Source organism: Eubalaena glacialis, chromosome 17 (assembly GCF_028564815.1).
Source record: "Eubalaena glacialis isolate mEubGla1 chromosome 17, mEubGla1.1.hap2.+ XY, whole genome shotgun sequence".
Lineage (NCBI taxonomy): Eukaryota > Metazoa > Chordata > Mammalia > Artiodactyla > Balaenidae > Eubalaena > Eubalaena glacialis.
Window position 1 is genome coordinate 50,649,808 of NC_083732.1, and position 17,651 is coordinate 50,667,458.

A 17,651-nucleotide genomic window follows, 5' to 3' on the forward strand; every position below is an offset into this window, starting at 1 on the left:
CTGCATTGGGTCTTCGTTGCTGCGTGTGGGCTTTCTCTAGTTGTGGCGAGCGGGGGCTACTCTTCATTGCAGTGGCTTCTCTTGTTGCAGAGCACGGGCTCTAGGCGCGTGGGCTTCAGTAGTTGCAGCACGTGGGCTCAGTAGTTGTGGCTCGCGGGCTCTAGAGCACAGGCTCAGTAGTTGTGGTGCAGGCTTAGATGCTCTGCGGCATGTGGGATCTTCCCGGACCAGGGCTCGAACCCGTGTCCCCTGCATTGGCAGGCAGATTCTTAACTACTGTGCCACCAGGGAAGCCCCTGACTTTTAAAATCTAGTGAATTCATATATACTAAAAAAACAGAAATATATAGGTATAAAGCAGGTGTCAGAAACAGTTTCCTGCTAATAGGGACATACCTCATTTTATTGTGCTTCACTTTATTGCACCTTGCAGATACTGCATTTTATACGAATTGAAGGTTTGTGGCAACCCTGCATCAAGCAAGTCTATCAGCATCATTTTTCCAACAGCATTTGCTCACTTTGTGTCTCTGTGTCACATTTTGGTAATTCTTGCAATATTTCAAACTTTTTCATTATCATAGTATTTGTTATGGTGATCTGTGATCAGTGATCTTTGATGTTACTATTGCAAAAAGATTATGACACATTGAAGGCTCAGATGATGGTTAGCATTTCTTAGCAATAAAGTGTTTTTTAAATCAATATACATTGTTTTTTTAGACATGATGCAATATGCAATATAATTGCACATTTAACAGACTACTGTAAGTGTAAATATAACTTTTACATGCACTGGGAAACCAAAAAATTCATGCGACTCACTTTGTTGTGATACTTGCTTTATTGTGGTGGTCTGGAACTGAACATGCAATATCTCGGAAGTATGCCAGTACACATTATAAACTGGTATATCTTATTCTTCGTTTTTCTGAAAATTTACCTAATTATTCAAGGTTAGTTGCATGCTCATTAAATTCATTTGGCACATACCTGTAAAGAGTAGTAATTCAGTAAATCCTCATTAATGCCCCTAATTGTTGGGGAGGGAAGCTTCAAATTTGCAATGTTTCTTAAAAAAGGTGGTTTAATTACCTTCAAGGACATAGACTGACTTGAGGCAAGCATTACTAAACGCTGTTTCCAAGTAGAGGCTCTGGTAAATGTGCTTTAATGACTACAAAATCCTCACCTGCAATCAGAAGTGTCATTTGCATACAGTGAGCAGCCCTTATAAACTTGCCATTTAAATTAAAGACATCTAGTTTACTTCATTACTTTATTCAGAGTGTTATCTGATTTCTAGCATATTAGAATTAGTGGAAACTCAGAGCTCTTCTCTCCCCTGCCCTCTTTTCTCCCCTCCCTGTTGATCTGGAGACTGGTGGTCAGGAAAGAGAACAGAGGGCCAGAGAAGGAAAGTGACTTGTGCAAAGTCACACAGCTAGATAGATACTAGGCAAATTCTGGCCCCAAGGCACCCAGCTCATGTCTGAATCACCATTTCTTCACAGACTGCAATAGGTAACCATCTGGCTAGTCAATGCCAATTTACCACAGTTTTAAAATTAGCAGGATCTGTTTCTTTTTCTCAGTGCAAATAAAATAAAGCAAAGATAATAGTTAGAAGGAAAGGTTGCTCCACATCTTAACAATGCAGCTAGAAGTACAGACCAGAAACACAGAAACATGGCCTTAATTTTTGCCGTGCTCACTCCCGTCAGTACTGTAGCTCAATTTCTGGCTTTTCCAGGTTGGCTTGACAAATAGATGGTGGGAGCCACAGCAAACAATTTATGGAGAATGAGGTTCAAAATATCAGCACTAATGAGTAGTAAGGATGTTTTTGTTTTATTTGGAATAACAATCTTATCTCCTACTTTTTGGTGTCAGAATGTTCTTTAGATATTTCACATAAAGTTATTGACCTATAATCCATGGGTGGGCAGTTTGGCCAGATGGCAATGGGATATGATAACAGGGATGTGTGGAACTGGTCATAGTCTATCCCAGTTCTGGCTTTGAACTCAACCATATTCCTGGCTCTGCCTTCAAAACATAAATCTGGAATCAGACCCAGTGGAGCTAGTACATGGTTCAAAAGAACCATAGATTCAGAGCTAGTCTTGAACACTGTAATAGTCATATTCAACTCACAACTAGAATAATGCTACCTCCTGTTCCAGGCAGTAAAATATCCCTGAACATGGACCTGAGTGATCCAGTTTCGAATACCAGAAATACCACAGGTTAAGTGATTTAGGTCAACTAATCACTGCAGGAATGATGTTAAGAGCCTGAACCTGAAAGGGAATGATATACCTGAGAAATGAACATTCAGGTCACTTCATCTCACAGGAAACTCTTAGGAATGAGCTGGGGTTGTTTTTTATTTGCACCTAGTAAACAGGTAGACACAAATCTACTTCCAGAAAGTTGGGAGGGGATAGGAGGACATCCAAAATCTTGGCGATACATCCTTAAGTTTCTAGGAGTGAAGACTCATAATGTGTGCAACTTACTTTCAAATGATACATGACAATATAAAATAAAAAACAGAGAGAGAGAGAGAGAGAGAACAAACAAATATTTCACAATGTTAACAACTGGTGAATCTCCACGTGAAGGACATATGGTGTTTACTGTATTATTCTTCTTAATTATCTATAGGTTGGAAAATTTGCAAACTAAGAAGTTAAAAAATTCTGCTTTATAGACTCAATGAAATTAAAGAGAATATGGATTCATTGAAAAAGAGTTAAAAGAGGAGATGATAACAAGGAAAGAAATAAAAGCAAGAAATAAAAAGGAAGCTGGCTGAACCAAGGAAAGAGATCAAGCAGAAAAATAAAACCACTGCACAGCTTAAAACCACAGGTAGACACTGCTTGGGAAAAACACACAAGGTGGAGGAAAAGGACATGAAATGGAAGTGATCAGAGAGAAGATGGTGGATATGGGAGACAGACAACTCGAAGCCCACACCAGAAGCTATTCACTCAGTCATGCACCCATTTGGTATTTATTTAGTAACTGCTAAATATTAGGTCCTATTTCAGGAACTAAGGATGCAAAGGTATCCTCGATAAGCTCAGAAGAGGTAGAAAAAGCGACCAATAACAGACTACCACCTGTGAAATCTATAATAGAGGTACGTTCTGTAGAACCCATGGGAACAGAAGGGACAAAGTACAAATCTGCCTAGGTTGGAGAGTATGTTAACTTCCTGTGACTGCTGTAACAAATTAGCGCAAACCTGGTGGCTTAAAACAACAGAAATTTATTCTCTCACAGTTCTGGAGCCCAGAAGCCCAAAATCAATTTCACTGGGTTGAAATCAAGATGGCAGGGCCCACATACCAACAAGTTCAGTTGCTAGTTCATAGGGTATGCATATGTCTGGGTTTTATAATTACTCACAAAGATTTTTCAAAATGTTATATAGTAGTAAATAACATTTCCAGGTGCCTCTCTCCCCATCCAACACTTGGTATCTTGGTATTGCAATTTTTTTTAAGTTTAGCTATTCTGGAGAACCTCACATCTCATTATGGTTTAAATGTCCATTTTTATAATGACCAATGATGTTGAACCTTCAGATAATCTTATAAACCACTTGGCTCTCTTGTTTCATTAAATGTTTTTCCAGACTGTCCAATTTTTAATTTATGGTGGCAGTCTTTTTGTACTTGATGTGTCAGAGTACTTTATCCCCAGTATGATTTCTTTTGGAATATATGCATTCCGTACAACTTTTCTCACTCTGTGTCTTGCCTCTTTTTGCATAGAAACTTTTAAGTAATCAACGGACTTAAATATACTCTATTGAGGAAGTAAACTTATTGATCCTTAACTTTATGTGTGGTACCCTTTATATCTGGGTTAAAAGGTCATGAGAAAACTTCCTACATTTTTTTCTAGAAGTCTTATTTTAAAATAACATTTTGCATACAGGTGCACAGACTGGAACTTGTTTGCCTATGCTGTGATATAAGGCTCTTTTGCTGTTTCCAATTTACTGTTTACCTAATCTGTTTAGTTATTAATTTCAGTCATTAAAATTTTTATTTCAAGGATTAAAGAAAAAAAAAATGGCAGGGCCACACTCTCTCTAGAGGCTTTAAGGGAGAATCCATTCCTTGCCTCCCCCAGTTTCTGGTGGCTGCTGACATATCCTTGGATTATGGTTATATCATTCTAATCTCTGTCTCTGTGGCCACAGTGCCTTCCTCTTCCACATGAAATCTCCCTGGGTCTTCCGCTTATAAAAAGAGACATGTGACGGCATTTAGGGTCCATCCAGATAATCCAGGATAATCATCCCACCTCAAGATCTTTAACTTAATCACATCTGCACGACTCCAGTATAGCTGGACCGGAGAGGCAGGCAGGAGCCTTTTCGTGCCATGGATCTGCTGGTGGTGCTACAACACGCAGGACTCTAAACCAGAGAATGTTAGGTCCAGCCGTGACTTTTAGAAGACTCATCCTGGCTACAGTGTGGAGGATGGACCAGGAGGGAGCAAGACAGGGAACAGGGAAACCAATTAGGAGACACTTCGGGATCTCAGAGAAGAAGTAGGGGACATGTGGAGAGTGAATTACAACAGGGCCATGGAGGAACAATATTCATATTCATCGCAGCAAACACTGGAGGCAACCTGAAATATGAAATGCTTTTTAGATTACCGAATGGGTTGGACTATTCTTACCACTAATCTCCTTTGCCCTTGTAGATAATTGCGTTGTCTTCAATACTAACCCAAACTAAGTTAAAACTATAATCCCATACGTGAAAAAGAAGAAAGAAAAATTTTCAGTCAGGAACAGATTTTTAATTTGTTGTCTTGGTTTTTGTATGCTATACGGTTATTGCCTTTCTATCCTGAGAAACTCTCATGACACTGGATCCAAATCTGGTGATTTAGAGCCAACAGAAAAGGTCAGGGTTACATACCACAGTATATCGTTGCTATTCTACAAGCTGTCCCACGCCAATTTTTAATCAACCTTAAAACCTAGGCAGAAAAGCCCAACATATTGCCTTTCCATACAATTAAGCACTATTACATTTTGTCTTTTACTCAGGGACACATTTACTTACATAACTGTACATTCATTATTTTAAAAAACTGAACTCCATTAAGGATAAGCCTTACTAAGCTTACTAAGAAGCCACCGTGTTTTTTTGCTTTTGAGAAATTTAAGTTGCAGCAGAACAAATTTATGGGAAAAATTTAATAAGACATCCTTTGGGGGCTTTTAACACTTTGTTAAAAGGAGAGCAACAATAGTCAAGGAAGGTGTGATATCACTTAAGGAAATCTTAAACTTGGTTCTATTACAAAACAAATCAACCCCATTTAACACTGGAAAGGCGAATCTTTGAAACAAGGACAGACATGATGAACACAAAGAATGCTATTGCTTGCATCCAGATCAAGATGAGGTCCCATTACTTTCAAATTTTTCAAGAACATATTCATAATAATAATTTAAAAAATCTGTCATCTTTTGTTTCCAAAGAAGCAGGATTGCAGGCTGCCTTTTGCAGGGCCAGCCCAGGGTTTGCGAGAGGCTTCTTACCCTAAAGTTGGAAACTTGGGAGCTCACTGAATGACAGCTCTTTCCCCAACACCTGCTTAGGTTTCAAGAGTACATGTCCGTTTTGAGAGCAATGCCTGCCTTGAACTCTGGCTGTATTTTGCCAGCTCCATCCTCCTGGAGACTAAACTCTATTGTCTATGTCAGGCCCCAGCCACTGGGTGAGTTTGTGCCTCAATATGGAGGAGGGATCATGACATTGCCACTCACTGACACATATCTGCCAGGCCACCCACCAGACCAGATCTTTCTGACATCAAGGCAGGAATCAAGTTCAAATTTTCTCCTCTGGGACACTCTGACTTGGACGCTTCATTGCCTCTAAAGGGTCAGTCCTCATAGCCAAGATAATTTCCCCCATTCCTGGCAAAATTCTCGCATCCCACTGGTCCAGCAGGCAGGTTCCAACATACTTTATGATCATCCCACATATGATACCCATAGGACTCATTGATGGTGACTGTGATTTGGGTCTGCAAGTATAGTTCAAAAGACTAATAAAATGCTGTACATGTAACTCAGAATTATTCTCTATTTTATGGCTGTGGCAGCTGCTTGTAACATGAGGTCTGCTCGTACCTTGTTCACAAACAATCACTCATTTCTCCACTGCTGTGACTCAGGCAGCCATATCCAAAGGTACATCACACAATTTCCTCTTCTGCTTTGGCTCTCTTTATTTACAATTACATAACTGTACTATGCTAGTCCTGGAAGCACAATGGAAGCAATCCATCAGATTATATAAGCAAGGGTAGCTTCACACCAGCCCTTCAAATGTTGTTTTTCAAGTATTTCAAAAGCGGTCTCTCTCTCTGTCTCTCTATCTCACTTTCACACATACACATTGTACATTGTATAATGTACACGTGATATAATTTATGTATATCACACACATATGTATGGCTACAGTTTGAGGACACAGTCCATGTTTTCCAATTTCTTTGATATCACTACCCAACACTGTTCTGTTGAGAAGGACCCTCTGCTTGTGATTTCTTTTTTTTTTTTTAACATCTTTATTGGAGTATAATTGCTTTACAATGGTGTGTTAGTTTCTGCTTTATAACAAAGTGAATCAGCTATACATATACATATATCCCCATATCTCCTCCCTCTTGCGTCTCCCTCCCACCCTCCCTATCCCACCCCTCTAGGTGGACACAAAGCTCCGAGCTGATCTCCCTGTGCTATGCGGCTGCTTCTCACTAGCTATCTATTTTACATTTGGTAGTGTATGTATGTCCATGCCATTCTCTCACTTTGTCACAGCTTAGCCTTCCCCCTCCCCATATCCTCAAGTCCATTCTCTAGTAGGTCTGTGTCTTTATTCCCGTCTTACCCCTAGGTTCTTCATGACCTTTTTTTTTTCTTAGATTCCATATATATGTGTTAGCATACGGTATTTGTTTTTCTCTTATTGAGTGGAATGTTGGTTGCATTTTGGGCCCTCATTGTCGATTAGCTGATCAAGATTAATGTGGGCTGTGACGAGAGGGAACAGGGTGCTGCTGTCTCCCAAACAGCCCCAGAACAACCAGAGCCCTGCAAGTCCAAAGGCTGAAGAAGAAAAAAGACCCCCCAGAATTCACGGGATTCTCCTCAAGCCTGAATGACATATCAGCAATGCTGACATGGCTTCTAGGACTCCATACAACATTGCACTCACATACCACACTATTTCACCTAAATCCACTAAACTTTTAGGAGATCCCTACCGACTGAAGAGAAGATTGTCGATGGTAAAGAAATCGCTAAGCAGGTAGAGGCAAGATTGAGACGAAGCAAGGGACACTGCCTTTGCCAGTGGATACCCACCTCGTCCAGGCAGACTAAAGCCGATGTATTTTCAGTGCTGGAGAAAGTCAAGCTTTCCTTCCTGGAAGTGAAAGGGAGAATGTAGGCTGGAGGGTGAGCCTGCAAAAAGTGGAAACAAAAGCCCTGAGGAACAGAAGTTGAAGAGGACAGTGAGAACCCGAGCATTTGCCATGTTGTTGGAGACTGTGGATCAAGGCTGGTGTGGACCCAGAGTTCTTCCAGCCTTCCACGTCATCCAGACTGATTAATTTCCTCTATTACTTAAGCCAGTTAATGTTAGGTTTCCTGTGACTCGAAAACCAAAGCCTCTTAACTTACAAAGCATTCTTGGTAGGGAAGCCAAGTTCAAAAGCCAGAAGAGAGATGGACTCCCGTTGCAAGCTAAAGAAGTCAGGCCAGGGGTCCAAGTTACTGAAAGGAGAAAATTTGAGAGGTGCCGAGAAGGTGAGAGGGTGGCTTAGGAAACCAGAGGTGGGGTTGTTGGCAGGCCTCAAGACGACCTGCCATGGCCAGGGTGGGTTTCTGAAGGAGTCACGCCAGGACAAACTCAATATTTGGTGAGGTGTGGAGCTCATGACTAAACATGCGTTAGCCTGTGTTTACACGAGCCTGTATTTACTCCGTGTCTCCCGACGGGTGCCAAAGATGACAGGAGACCATGCTGGGAGTGACCAAGGGCCAAGCAAGTGACAAGGTGAAGCAAATGTACAGGTATGCACATGCTGAGAACTATGTGGAGGGGAAGTGGAGTGTTATCTGCCAGCCTCCAGGCAATTAGGACACTCTGGTGGACCAGGACAGACCGGCGAAGAGCTCTGACTTTATGTAAAATGTAATTCTGTTGGACGGAACACGTGAGGTAGGTTAGAAAATGTGTAAACTGAATAGAGGAATGCTGGACCTTCAGAAAACAAAAAACAAAAAACACTTAAGCTAAAATAAATAGCATTTAAGTCTTAACGCTAACACTGCATGAGCCTTCCCAAGCTGGGGTGCTGGTCCTGCTGGGTGGTTAAACTATAGTCAATGTCTGAAGACATCATCACACTACTGCCACCAAAACCTGTCAGCTGTTCCCAGGGCTACACACCCATCCACCCCAACCCTGAATTCTGGGAAGTGGCATTAGACATGGGAGGAATCTTCGCCTTAGTACTTCAAGATAACAAGTGTTCCAATTAGGAGATTACTGCAATCAGGAAGTGTTCTGTAATGTGAATATGTTTGGAGAGTGAAGGGGAGGCAAACATCAAAGGGAGTGAGGAAGGCACTGGATGTAGAGAATTCAGTGGTTTTAGATTAAAGAAAACAGAATTACATCAAATAACTGACATAATTTCTCTTATTTCCATTTGTAATGAGTTAAGTACAATAATTATTAATTATTAGAAATATGTATTTTATGACATTTCCTATACTGTAGGTTGACTGTAATACTTCTAATAATAGCTAGTGTTTATTGAGTGCTTTCTATGTGTCTGGAACTGCTAACTATTTGATATACATTATCTTATTTTATTCCTACATCAACCTTATAAGGTATGTAGTGTTATTATTATTACCATTTCAGTAGAGAAAGCCAAGATTTGGAGAAATTAAGAAACTTGCCAACGCACCTAGTAAAGAGGCTGAGCTTTTTAAACCACACTATCCTCGAACAAAAAGGATAGCTTAGGGGAATGTCATCCTTTCCATGGTAAACTCTCAAATGCCAATTTGAACAATCACCAACATTTTAAAAAGAAATTGTTTAAATAATTCTCCTAAGCAAACAAAATGAATATGGCATACCATTTCCCACACCATCTGGGTAAAACATGCAAGTTGAACAGTCATAGCAATCCTAATATTTCTTAACATTTTAAAATTGTAGAATATAATAGATACAGGCAACTGTAAAGAAAATGATATAGATGAACAATTTACTAAAATGAATTATTATAAGGCAAATACCCTCATAACAGCATCCAGATCAAGAAACAGAAATTGGGCGCCTACCCAAAGACCTCCCTTTGCCTCATCCCATTCCAGCCTCTCCCTTCCCCAAGGAAACACTGGCCTGACTCCATGGCAATCACTTCCTTGCTTTTCTCTATAGTTTTATCACCCAAGTGTGCATCCCTAAACACTGTGAATGAAGGCCGTCTTTTTTCCTAATAGGTCTTTTAGGTGTATTTTAATCTACAGGTTCTCCCTCTATCCTTGCTCTCCTTTTTTTTTTCCTTGTAAAAATGATTTTTGAAGAAACCAAGCCACATAAACCTGTAAACTGAAGTTACCCACAGCCTGAACTTAGCTGATTGCATTAATGCAAATATTATACCTGGTTAATATAAATCAAGCCGTAAAGAGGATATCAGGTAGATTTAAAGGCAAACACGTGGTGTGACAAATTCACAACAGCATTAAGAGTCTGTTCCTCTAATAAGGACCATGGGATGATGATGATGATAATGATTACAAAAGCTTTGAGGTAATCATTTTCTTCCTTCCTTCTTTTTGCTGCCTTACACATACATCTCGAAGAAAATGTGGTAAAGGGAAAATGCCATGTTGGATATATAAGGAAGGCAAAAAAAAAAAAAAAAAAAAAGAAAGGTCAGTAAGTATAAACAAAACAAAAAAGGGATTTTTCTTGGGAAGGAAATGGAAAGGACCAGCAACCTCTACCTGGCCCTTTGGTTATTTGTAAGTTTTGGCACTTTTCTTTCTCTAAGAGGCAATCAGATGCAGCGACCAGCAGAAAGGAGATAAACGGTAGCAAAGCAAAATCAATAAAAGGGCAATATAAAACTCAACGCCATTTTTCTTTAGTACAGTGAGACAAGCCATATTCATTTTCCTCTACCACATTCTTTTCAAGCCTTAGTTTCTAAGCAATGGTCTTCAGGCATGGAATAAAAATAGCTTTGCAGTTAAATCTACTTGCTGTAAGATCTGGGGGCAAGTTATTTAACACAAGTTTCCTTACATGAACAGTGAGGATAATATGTACCTTACGAGGTTGTTTGGGGCTCCAATGAGATAATAGCTATAAAGTGTCACATAGTAAATGCATAACAAATGTCTCTTCGATTCGCCTCTTCCCTGCCAAGTTGTATCAATTTTCCTCTAAATATGTTGACTTTAAAAATTCAAGCCATTGAACATCAAAAGTTCAAATAAAGGACATTAAAAAAATCTAAATTTTTCATTTCACCCTATGCAGAATAAACCTTTCTGACAGTGTCTTTATGAATTTAGATATTTAGCAACATACATAAACTTAAGAAACAGCCACAAAACCCCTCCTTCACAATATTCCCACGTTCATCCTTTCCTGTCCATTCCCTCTACAGCCTTGCCGGATTGGCACTTATTTATTCAACCAGATAGCATGAAAGAGCCTGGGGATCTTCTATTCTAAGCCTAATTTTACCAGTAAGGAAAACTGAAGCCCAGTGTGACGCCCACGTGAACTCCGCTAGTTGACAGCAGAAACTAGACAACAGCCTCTAACGCTGGTTGCAAGTTAAGTGCCTACGAGGGCGAGTAGGCAAAGGAGATGAGAGCAAAGAGAGGGGCCTAAGTGGGGAGCACAGTTGTTCTAAACAGTGAACTCCCCCTCACAGTTATCACGTGCGAAAGAGGGCCAAGTTGCTAGCACTTCTAAGATTTAAACAGATCATGGAAACTTGAAACCTTATATATAATCTACTCATTTTTAAACATTGGCAACGTATTAAACATTTTCTAAACCTCTCTGCAGTTTGACACAAGATACGTCTACGGGCTGGATTCAGTCCATAGCTAGCCAGTTAGAGGCCTCTGCATCCTGCTAACCCTAATTTGTGTGTTCTTTTTTTTTTCTTTTGGCTGCGTTGGGTCTTCGTTGCTGCACGTGGGCTTTCTCTAGTTGTGGTGAGCGGGGGCTACTCTTTGTTGCAGTGCGTGGGCTTCTCATTGCGGTGGCTTCTCTTGTTGCAGAGCACGGGCTCTAGGCGCGCGGGCTCCAGTAGTTGTGGCTTGCAAGCTCTAGAGCACAGGCTCAGTAGTTGTGGCGCATGGGCTTAGTTGCTCCATGGCATGTGGGATCTTCCCGGACCAGGGCTCAAACCCATGTCCCCTGCACTGGCAGGTGGATTCTTAACCACTGAGCCACCACGGAAGTCCCTAACCCTAATTTAAATGTCTTTAATTTGTTTTGATCCTTTTACTCCCTGTTTGAAAAACCTTCAATGGCTCCCCACTGTCTACCAGATATAGTCCAAACTTCTTAACCTGTTGTCCTTCACGGCAATCCATGACAACATCTAAGACCCAAAACTGTATTTCCACTTTCCAGTCAGTGTCAGTTTTCCATTGCAACCAGAATGGCCACTGACTTCTACTCTAGGTACAAAAATGTTCAGAAGGGCACCTGCTCAGACAGCATGGGCTGCTCCTTGGTCTCCAGACTTTTCCCTTTCTTGGAATGCTTTCCACCTGTGACTCCCATCAATGAAACTCTGTCTTTAGGTGTCCAGCTCAAATACCACCTCTCCACAAAACAACCTTGATAGCCCCTGCTAAAAGCCACCTTGCTCTGAATTCCCAAAGGACTTTATATTCCTCACACGACACTTAAAACATACTGCCTTGTTTTACAGTTACCCGCATAGCTCGTTTCCCCAAGCACCTAATAACATTAGGAAGGAAGGAAGGGGTTGAGTCTAAAGACTATGTTGAATATCCCACAGTGATTTGTACAAAGCAGGGAGCTCAATAACCATCTCAGACACATTATTTTTCATACTGAAAACTTGTGGATCAAACATAAAGAAAATACATCTGTAGAACTTTATTGCATTTATACTTGTATAGGTAGACTCCTAAGAGATGCAGATGGGGCAAAGGCCTCACTTCCCTGATTCCCTAAAACATTTTCCCCATTGAACTTCTACTTCCTACTTGTTTTGGGATTTCTTCCTCTAGAAGCACTCACATCTTTGCCTTAGACGACACTGATTCTAAGTGGGCACTGTTAAATATTCATCTGTCACCTGAATGTGTTTCAGGGAAGTTGGTCTTTTTCTGTGAGTAAGGTTAATTTATCAGATCTGATGGTTGTCTCTTGGAAAGACACAGAAAGCTGGGCTATCAGTGAACAGACACTGTTCAAACATTTCAGTAGTGATAAAACTTATTAAACCCTGGCTATCCAGAAATCAAGGTTAGTTTCGAGTCCTAAACTTTCATCTCTTATTTTGTTTTCCTGGAGCCACTCCCATTTTCAGCCATCTGTATTCAGTTAGTGTCCAAAAAGGAAAGAAAAGAAAAATTAGATTCCATTTTATTTCTACTGGCCTGCCCAGCACTAGAGGCATTCAATAAAATGTTTGCTGAATGAATTTTTAAAAATAAATTTTTACTTTTGCTTAAAAACAAATGCAATCGCTGAAAGGATAAAATACCACAATCTTATAAGACAGTCTAAATTTGCATAATAATGGGAAAAGCTGATATAGTCTTACCTCAAACTAGCTATGCTTGGGTGTCAGCTGAGTAGTTTCAATTAGCATATCCTGGATACACCCTTTCTAACCTGTACAAATCTATATTGTCAAAGGCAAGTTAAGCTTTGCAAACATAAAGTTAAATTCTCACATTTATGTCACACGATAAGCTGTGTTTGGTGTCAGAGAGCCAAGACGATCTTGAATTCCAGGAAACATTAAAGAAAACTAATGACTGCAGAGGTTTCCACTCTGCAAACAATGTCCTCCTGTTTTGGATGATGCCATGGTAGGTCACATTTACTCTTTAATTCCTTTACCAAAAGACAAAATATCATTCTTAAACTTTTATTGGGAGTGCTTCTAGCATAAGCATATTATATATAATATGCTTTATAACATATGCTAGCATAAGCATAGTGTAACAGATATGCTCAAAGAACTTCCCATAAAAAGCAATTCTTGTCTTTGTAACTCCTGTGGGTGGAAGCAAGGAGAAATGGAATCCAATAGGCTCTGTGCCCCCCATTTTTCCTATTTTAGTATGTTTTGTGGTTAAACAGACTCAAAGTGATACTCTCTCCTCTGTTGAATACTAATAACGTGAACATGCTAATTTTGTCTTTATATAAGTAAATTATCTTCCGTGTTGTTTTTGAAAACAAAATTTTAACATTTCAGAAACTAACATTCGAAACACTTTTCAAGCATAAAAGGCTTCTAGGCCTTTGATTATTGGTAAAACCCCTGATGTAGACCAACAGCTACAAATATTTTATAATTATATTGTTGTAAAATAAAAAGAACCATTGATTTGTTAAAGAACAAGAACAAAGCAACACCCATATGAAAACAGAAGGAAGCTTGGAATCGACCATATCAAGATCACTTGCACCCACTAGAAAGAACAGAAATACGGCTAGAGGAAGGGCTTTTTTTCTGATCTTAAACCAAGCCCCAGATAAACGGGCAGCTCTAATCCTCTTTGATCCTGTTAAACGTGTATTTCCAGCGTACATGCACGTTGTTGAGGCTCTCGACGTTTCCCCAAAGGGCCGGTGAAAAAGGAGTCTGGCAATCGCAAGCTGAGAGCATCAGCGATCCTCTCGCTGCAATGCAAGAGCTGTGCTGACCCACTGGGGACCCACACACACGCACACGCTCAGAGCATCCGCACAGAGGTGACATTTGGCGGCCCTTAACGAGTTCTCTGATTCGGAGAACAGAGTGTCACTTATTTTTTTTGAACTGTAAAATGATCCTGGCGGGGGGGGCGGAATATGGGTGGAGGGGATTCGCCCCGCACTCCTAGAATCATTCCGGGAGAAGAAGGCGGATTCAGGCCGGAGAGGCGGGATGGTTGGGGACCCAGAGGCCCATGACCGCAGACCTGTGCGACCCGCTCCCAGGGACCGATGCCCAGGAGAGGCAGACCAGGGCTTCCCGCTCTCCCAAACGAGGGGCAGTGAAGTCAATGTGTGATAACATCATGTCAGCTCTGCCCACTTGGACAGCCCGGTGTCCTTCTGAGAGTCGGCGGGAGAGTGGCCGGAGGCGCCGCGGCACCACCCCGGTCCCCACCAGGCGGCGGGGCGGCCGGCCCTTACCTGGTTCCGGCGGTACCAAGCGCCCGACAGGGAGCCATTGCCGGCGCCCAGCGCCCCGTACGTGAGGTTCCGGGACAGCTCGTCCAGGGCGGCCGAGGCGGCGGCTCCGGGGCCCCCGGGCGCAGGCGCCGCCATTAGCTCTCGCTCCCCGCGCTGGGACTCGGGCTCCCGCCTCCTCCCGGCCCGGCCGCCCAGCCCGGCGCCACAAAGGAGGCGCGCCCTGCGGAGGCCGCGCCCGGGCCGCGCCGCAGCCACTTCCTGCTCGGTGCCCGGGCGAGGTAGGCGCGCCGTGGCCACCTGGCTCCCGCCCCCGCGCGGCGCCAGGTTGCCGGGGGAGCCCCGCGTTCTGCGGTCTCCCGGGGCGGCTCGGCTCGCTCCGCATCGTCGCACCGCCGGGCACGGGCGCGCAGAGGCCTCACGGGCCCGAAGGGGGAGAAGAGCCGCGCCCCTCTGCGCGCCGGGTCCGCACCTGTCGGGGCCAAAGCCCTTCCAGCCCCAGCGGCGCGGAGTCAACACTTATCGAAGTGAATAAGAGTGAAAGGAGACATTGGCGAACCCAAAGCAGCCACCTTCACTCCGCCTGTACCTGGCAATCCAGCTCTCTATCTCAGATGCAGTGTTTCTCACTTGTATTTTTTAAAATGGTTTGCATATGGAAAAGTCACGAGTTCCCGGAAAATATTGTAAGCGACATGAGAATAAAGATCGGAGAGATTAAATCTCAGTGCCAACACTTGATAAGAGCCTTAGCAAATATTCCTAGAATGAAAGAAGGACTCTCCAGTGGTAGCTGGGGGACCCTGACCTGTTTTGGGAACTGGATGGGGTTTCCTTCAGATGGAACCGGAAGGACATGCTGAAAAGTTGCCAGCCACTGCATATAAGAATTTAGGTTGGGAGATAATTGTTAACGGTCTTAAGGAACTCTAACCAGATGTTCTGGTTTTATCTGTATTCAAATTCTACTGCGTTACTACAGATGATGTTAAGTACCTCTCACCTTGAGAACTCTGTGATTCTGTATTGTTGCTCGAAGCCCTGGAACTTGCAGTTCTTTTGTTTGCACGATGCTGAGCTTCTTCTTAAATAATGTGCTATGACTGCCATGACTTCATGAAACAGAGACCTTCAAGAAGAGGGAATTGCTGCCTAGCGGGGAACAGGGAGAAATGTTCTTAGGGAAATGGGCGAATGAGAGAAGAAAATGAGAAAAAAATCATTTCAGATAGAGAAAAAATAAGACATCTCCGAGGTTGTATAGTTTCTTGCTTGAGCACCCAAAATGTTCAGTGAACAGTTAATACGGTAGCTATTTCCAATTTTGTGGCTCATTTATTTCAAATAAATATCTGAAGGAAAAAGTGTCTATTTTTAATATTTTCTATAACATTATATTACATTGTATTGGAGGCTTTATTAATGCTTCTTTCCTTGAGATGGTGTAGGGTACAAGTAACAGAATATCCAAGTAAAAGTGGCTTGAACAATAAGCATCTGTTATCTCCAAAGGGAAGGTGGCTCTGTGTGGTTCTATGACGTCGTCACCTCCATCTTTCTGCTCTGCCATCCCTGGGGTATTGGCCTTGTCCCTATTCACGGTGGCAGCTCCAGGTATTACGTGCAAACACAATCATATTTAGAAAAGAAGCGGGTCTTTTCTTCTTACGCATCTTTTTATTAGAGAGGGAAACCTTTTCCAGAATCCCCTTAGCAACCTCTCCCACCAGGTCCCATTAGCCAGGACTGGGTCACATGCCCGTATTCTACCTGCCAGGGAGGCTGGGAAAGTGATTGTCAGGCATTTCCAGCCTTCGGAGTTGGAGGCGAGCTCTGCCGGCAGGGAAGAACCGGGCTGGGGTAGGAGTGCACCACCGGCAGAGCTTGTCACAGCCAGTCTTTAGGGTATTCTATCACCCAGATTGTAACCAGTCATACAGTCTGTAACGAGCAAAATAATAAACGGTTCGTGTTACTTTCCTGTTTAAAAGACTTCCAAACCTGCTCACTGACACAGTGAAGTTCACACTTCTTAAGTCTGTCAATATGAGACCCTTTATGATCTGGCCCACATTCAGCTCATTCCCATTTTATTTTATACTCTGCCACATTCAGCTCATTCCCATTTTATTTTTTAATTAAAAATCATTTTCAGTTTCTTGGCATTTGTTTAAAAACCTTTAATTTTGGAGGAAGATGGCACTTGGTGCAGAATAGGTATGATGTCTAGCCTGTGATGTGCTATTCTCCAGATTCCAAGATGTCAGTGCAGTTGCTGTGACTGTCCTAGCGTGTGCGGGTAGTTGAAACAAAGAATTCGTGACCAGTGTTCCTTCCCACACAGTTCACAAGGAGGCGGCAGGAAGGCCGTGTGAGCTATTTTGGTCCCAGCAGTGTAGGCAGAGCTGGAGGCTGTTCCGGGCATTGTGATGGCCTCTGCCTTTTGCAGGGTTTCTTCAGGGGATATTCTGTTCACTTTACAAGATGCCAAAAGCCTTTGATCAATCTTCTGTCCTCAACTCTGGAACGGTGGAAGTCTGCCTTCCTCAGTTAATTCAAAGAATTGTATTCTGGGACACATCATTTGAAGCTCAACTTCACTGTGAACTTTGAGAGCAGGGTTACATTTTGCTTGGGATCACTCTCTTGCAGTCTCCACGAAATAGGTTTTATTTTTTTTTTAAGTTGAGAATTATGTTTTTTTTTTTTTTAAGTCTTTATTGAATTTGCTACAATATTGCTTCTGTTTTATGTTTTGGTTTTTTTGGCCCCGAGTCATGTGGGATCTTAGCTCCCCGCACCCCCTGCATTGGAAGGCGAAGTCTTAACCACTGGACCACCAGGGAAGTCTCTAGTTTTTTTTGTTTGTTTGTTTGTTTTTTAATTCATCTTTAGCATGAATCAGTCAACACTAGTTTCACTAATGATGAATGTCTAAGGGGATAAAGTAGTTATTAAAGATTAATTCAGGTATCTTACATCATATACAAAAGCCAACTTCAGATTAAATACTTTAATGAGAAAGGTAAAACTCTAAATCTTTTAGACTAACCAGATGATCTCTACAACTGGAAGTATAAACAGTCCTTAAAGTGCAAATGCTAAAGGCAGATGGTCTGGGTTCAAATCCCGAGTCCACTGCTTATTTACT

General features: G+C 42.0%; 1 protein-coding gene across 2 annotated transcripts in view; it reads right to left on the reverse strand.

Annotated features, from left to right (window-relative positions):
- Positions 1-14,733, reverse strand: part of NIPAL2 (NIPA like domain containing 2) — a 77,981-nt gene extending 63,248 nt beyond the window's left edge. For both annotated transcript variants that reach the window (XM_061171661.1, XM_061171660.1), the window contains exon 1: positions 14,504-14,733. In XM_061171661.1, coding sequence (XP_061027644.1) covers positions 14,504-14,638 — 135 coding nt within the window. In that variant the 5' untranslated portion in view covers positions 14,639-14,733. The remainder of the gene's footprint in view (positions 1-14,503) is intronic.
- Positions 14,734-17,651: the final 2,918 nt, after the last annotated feature.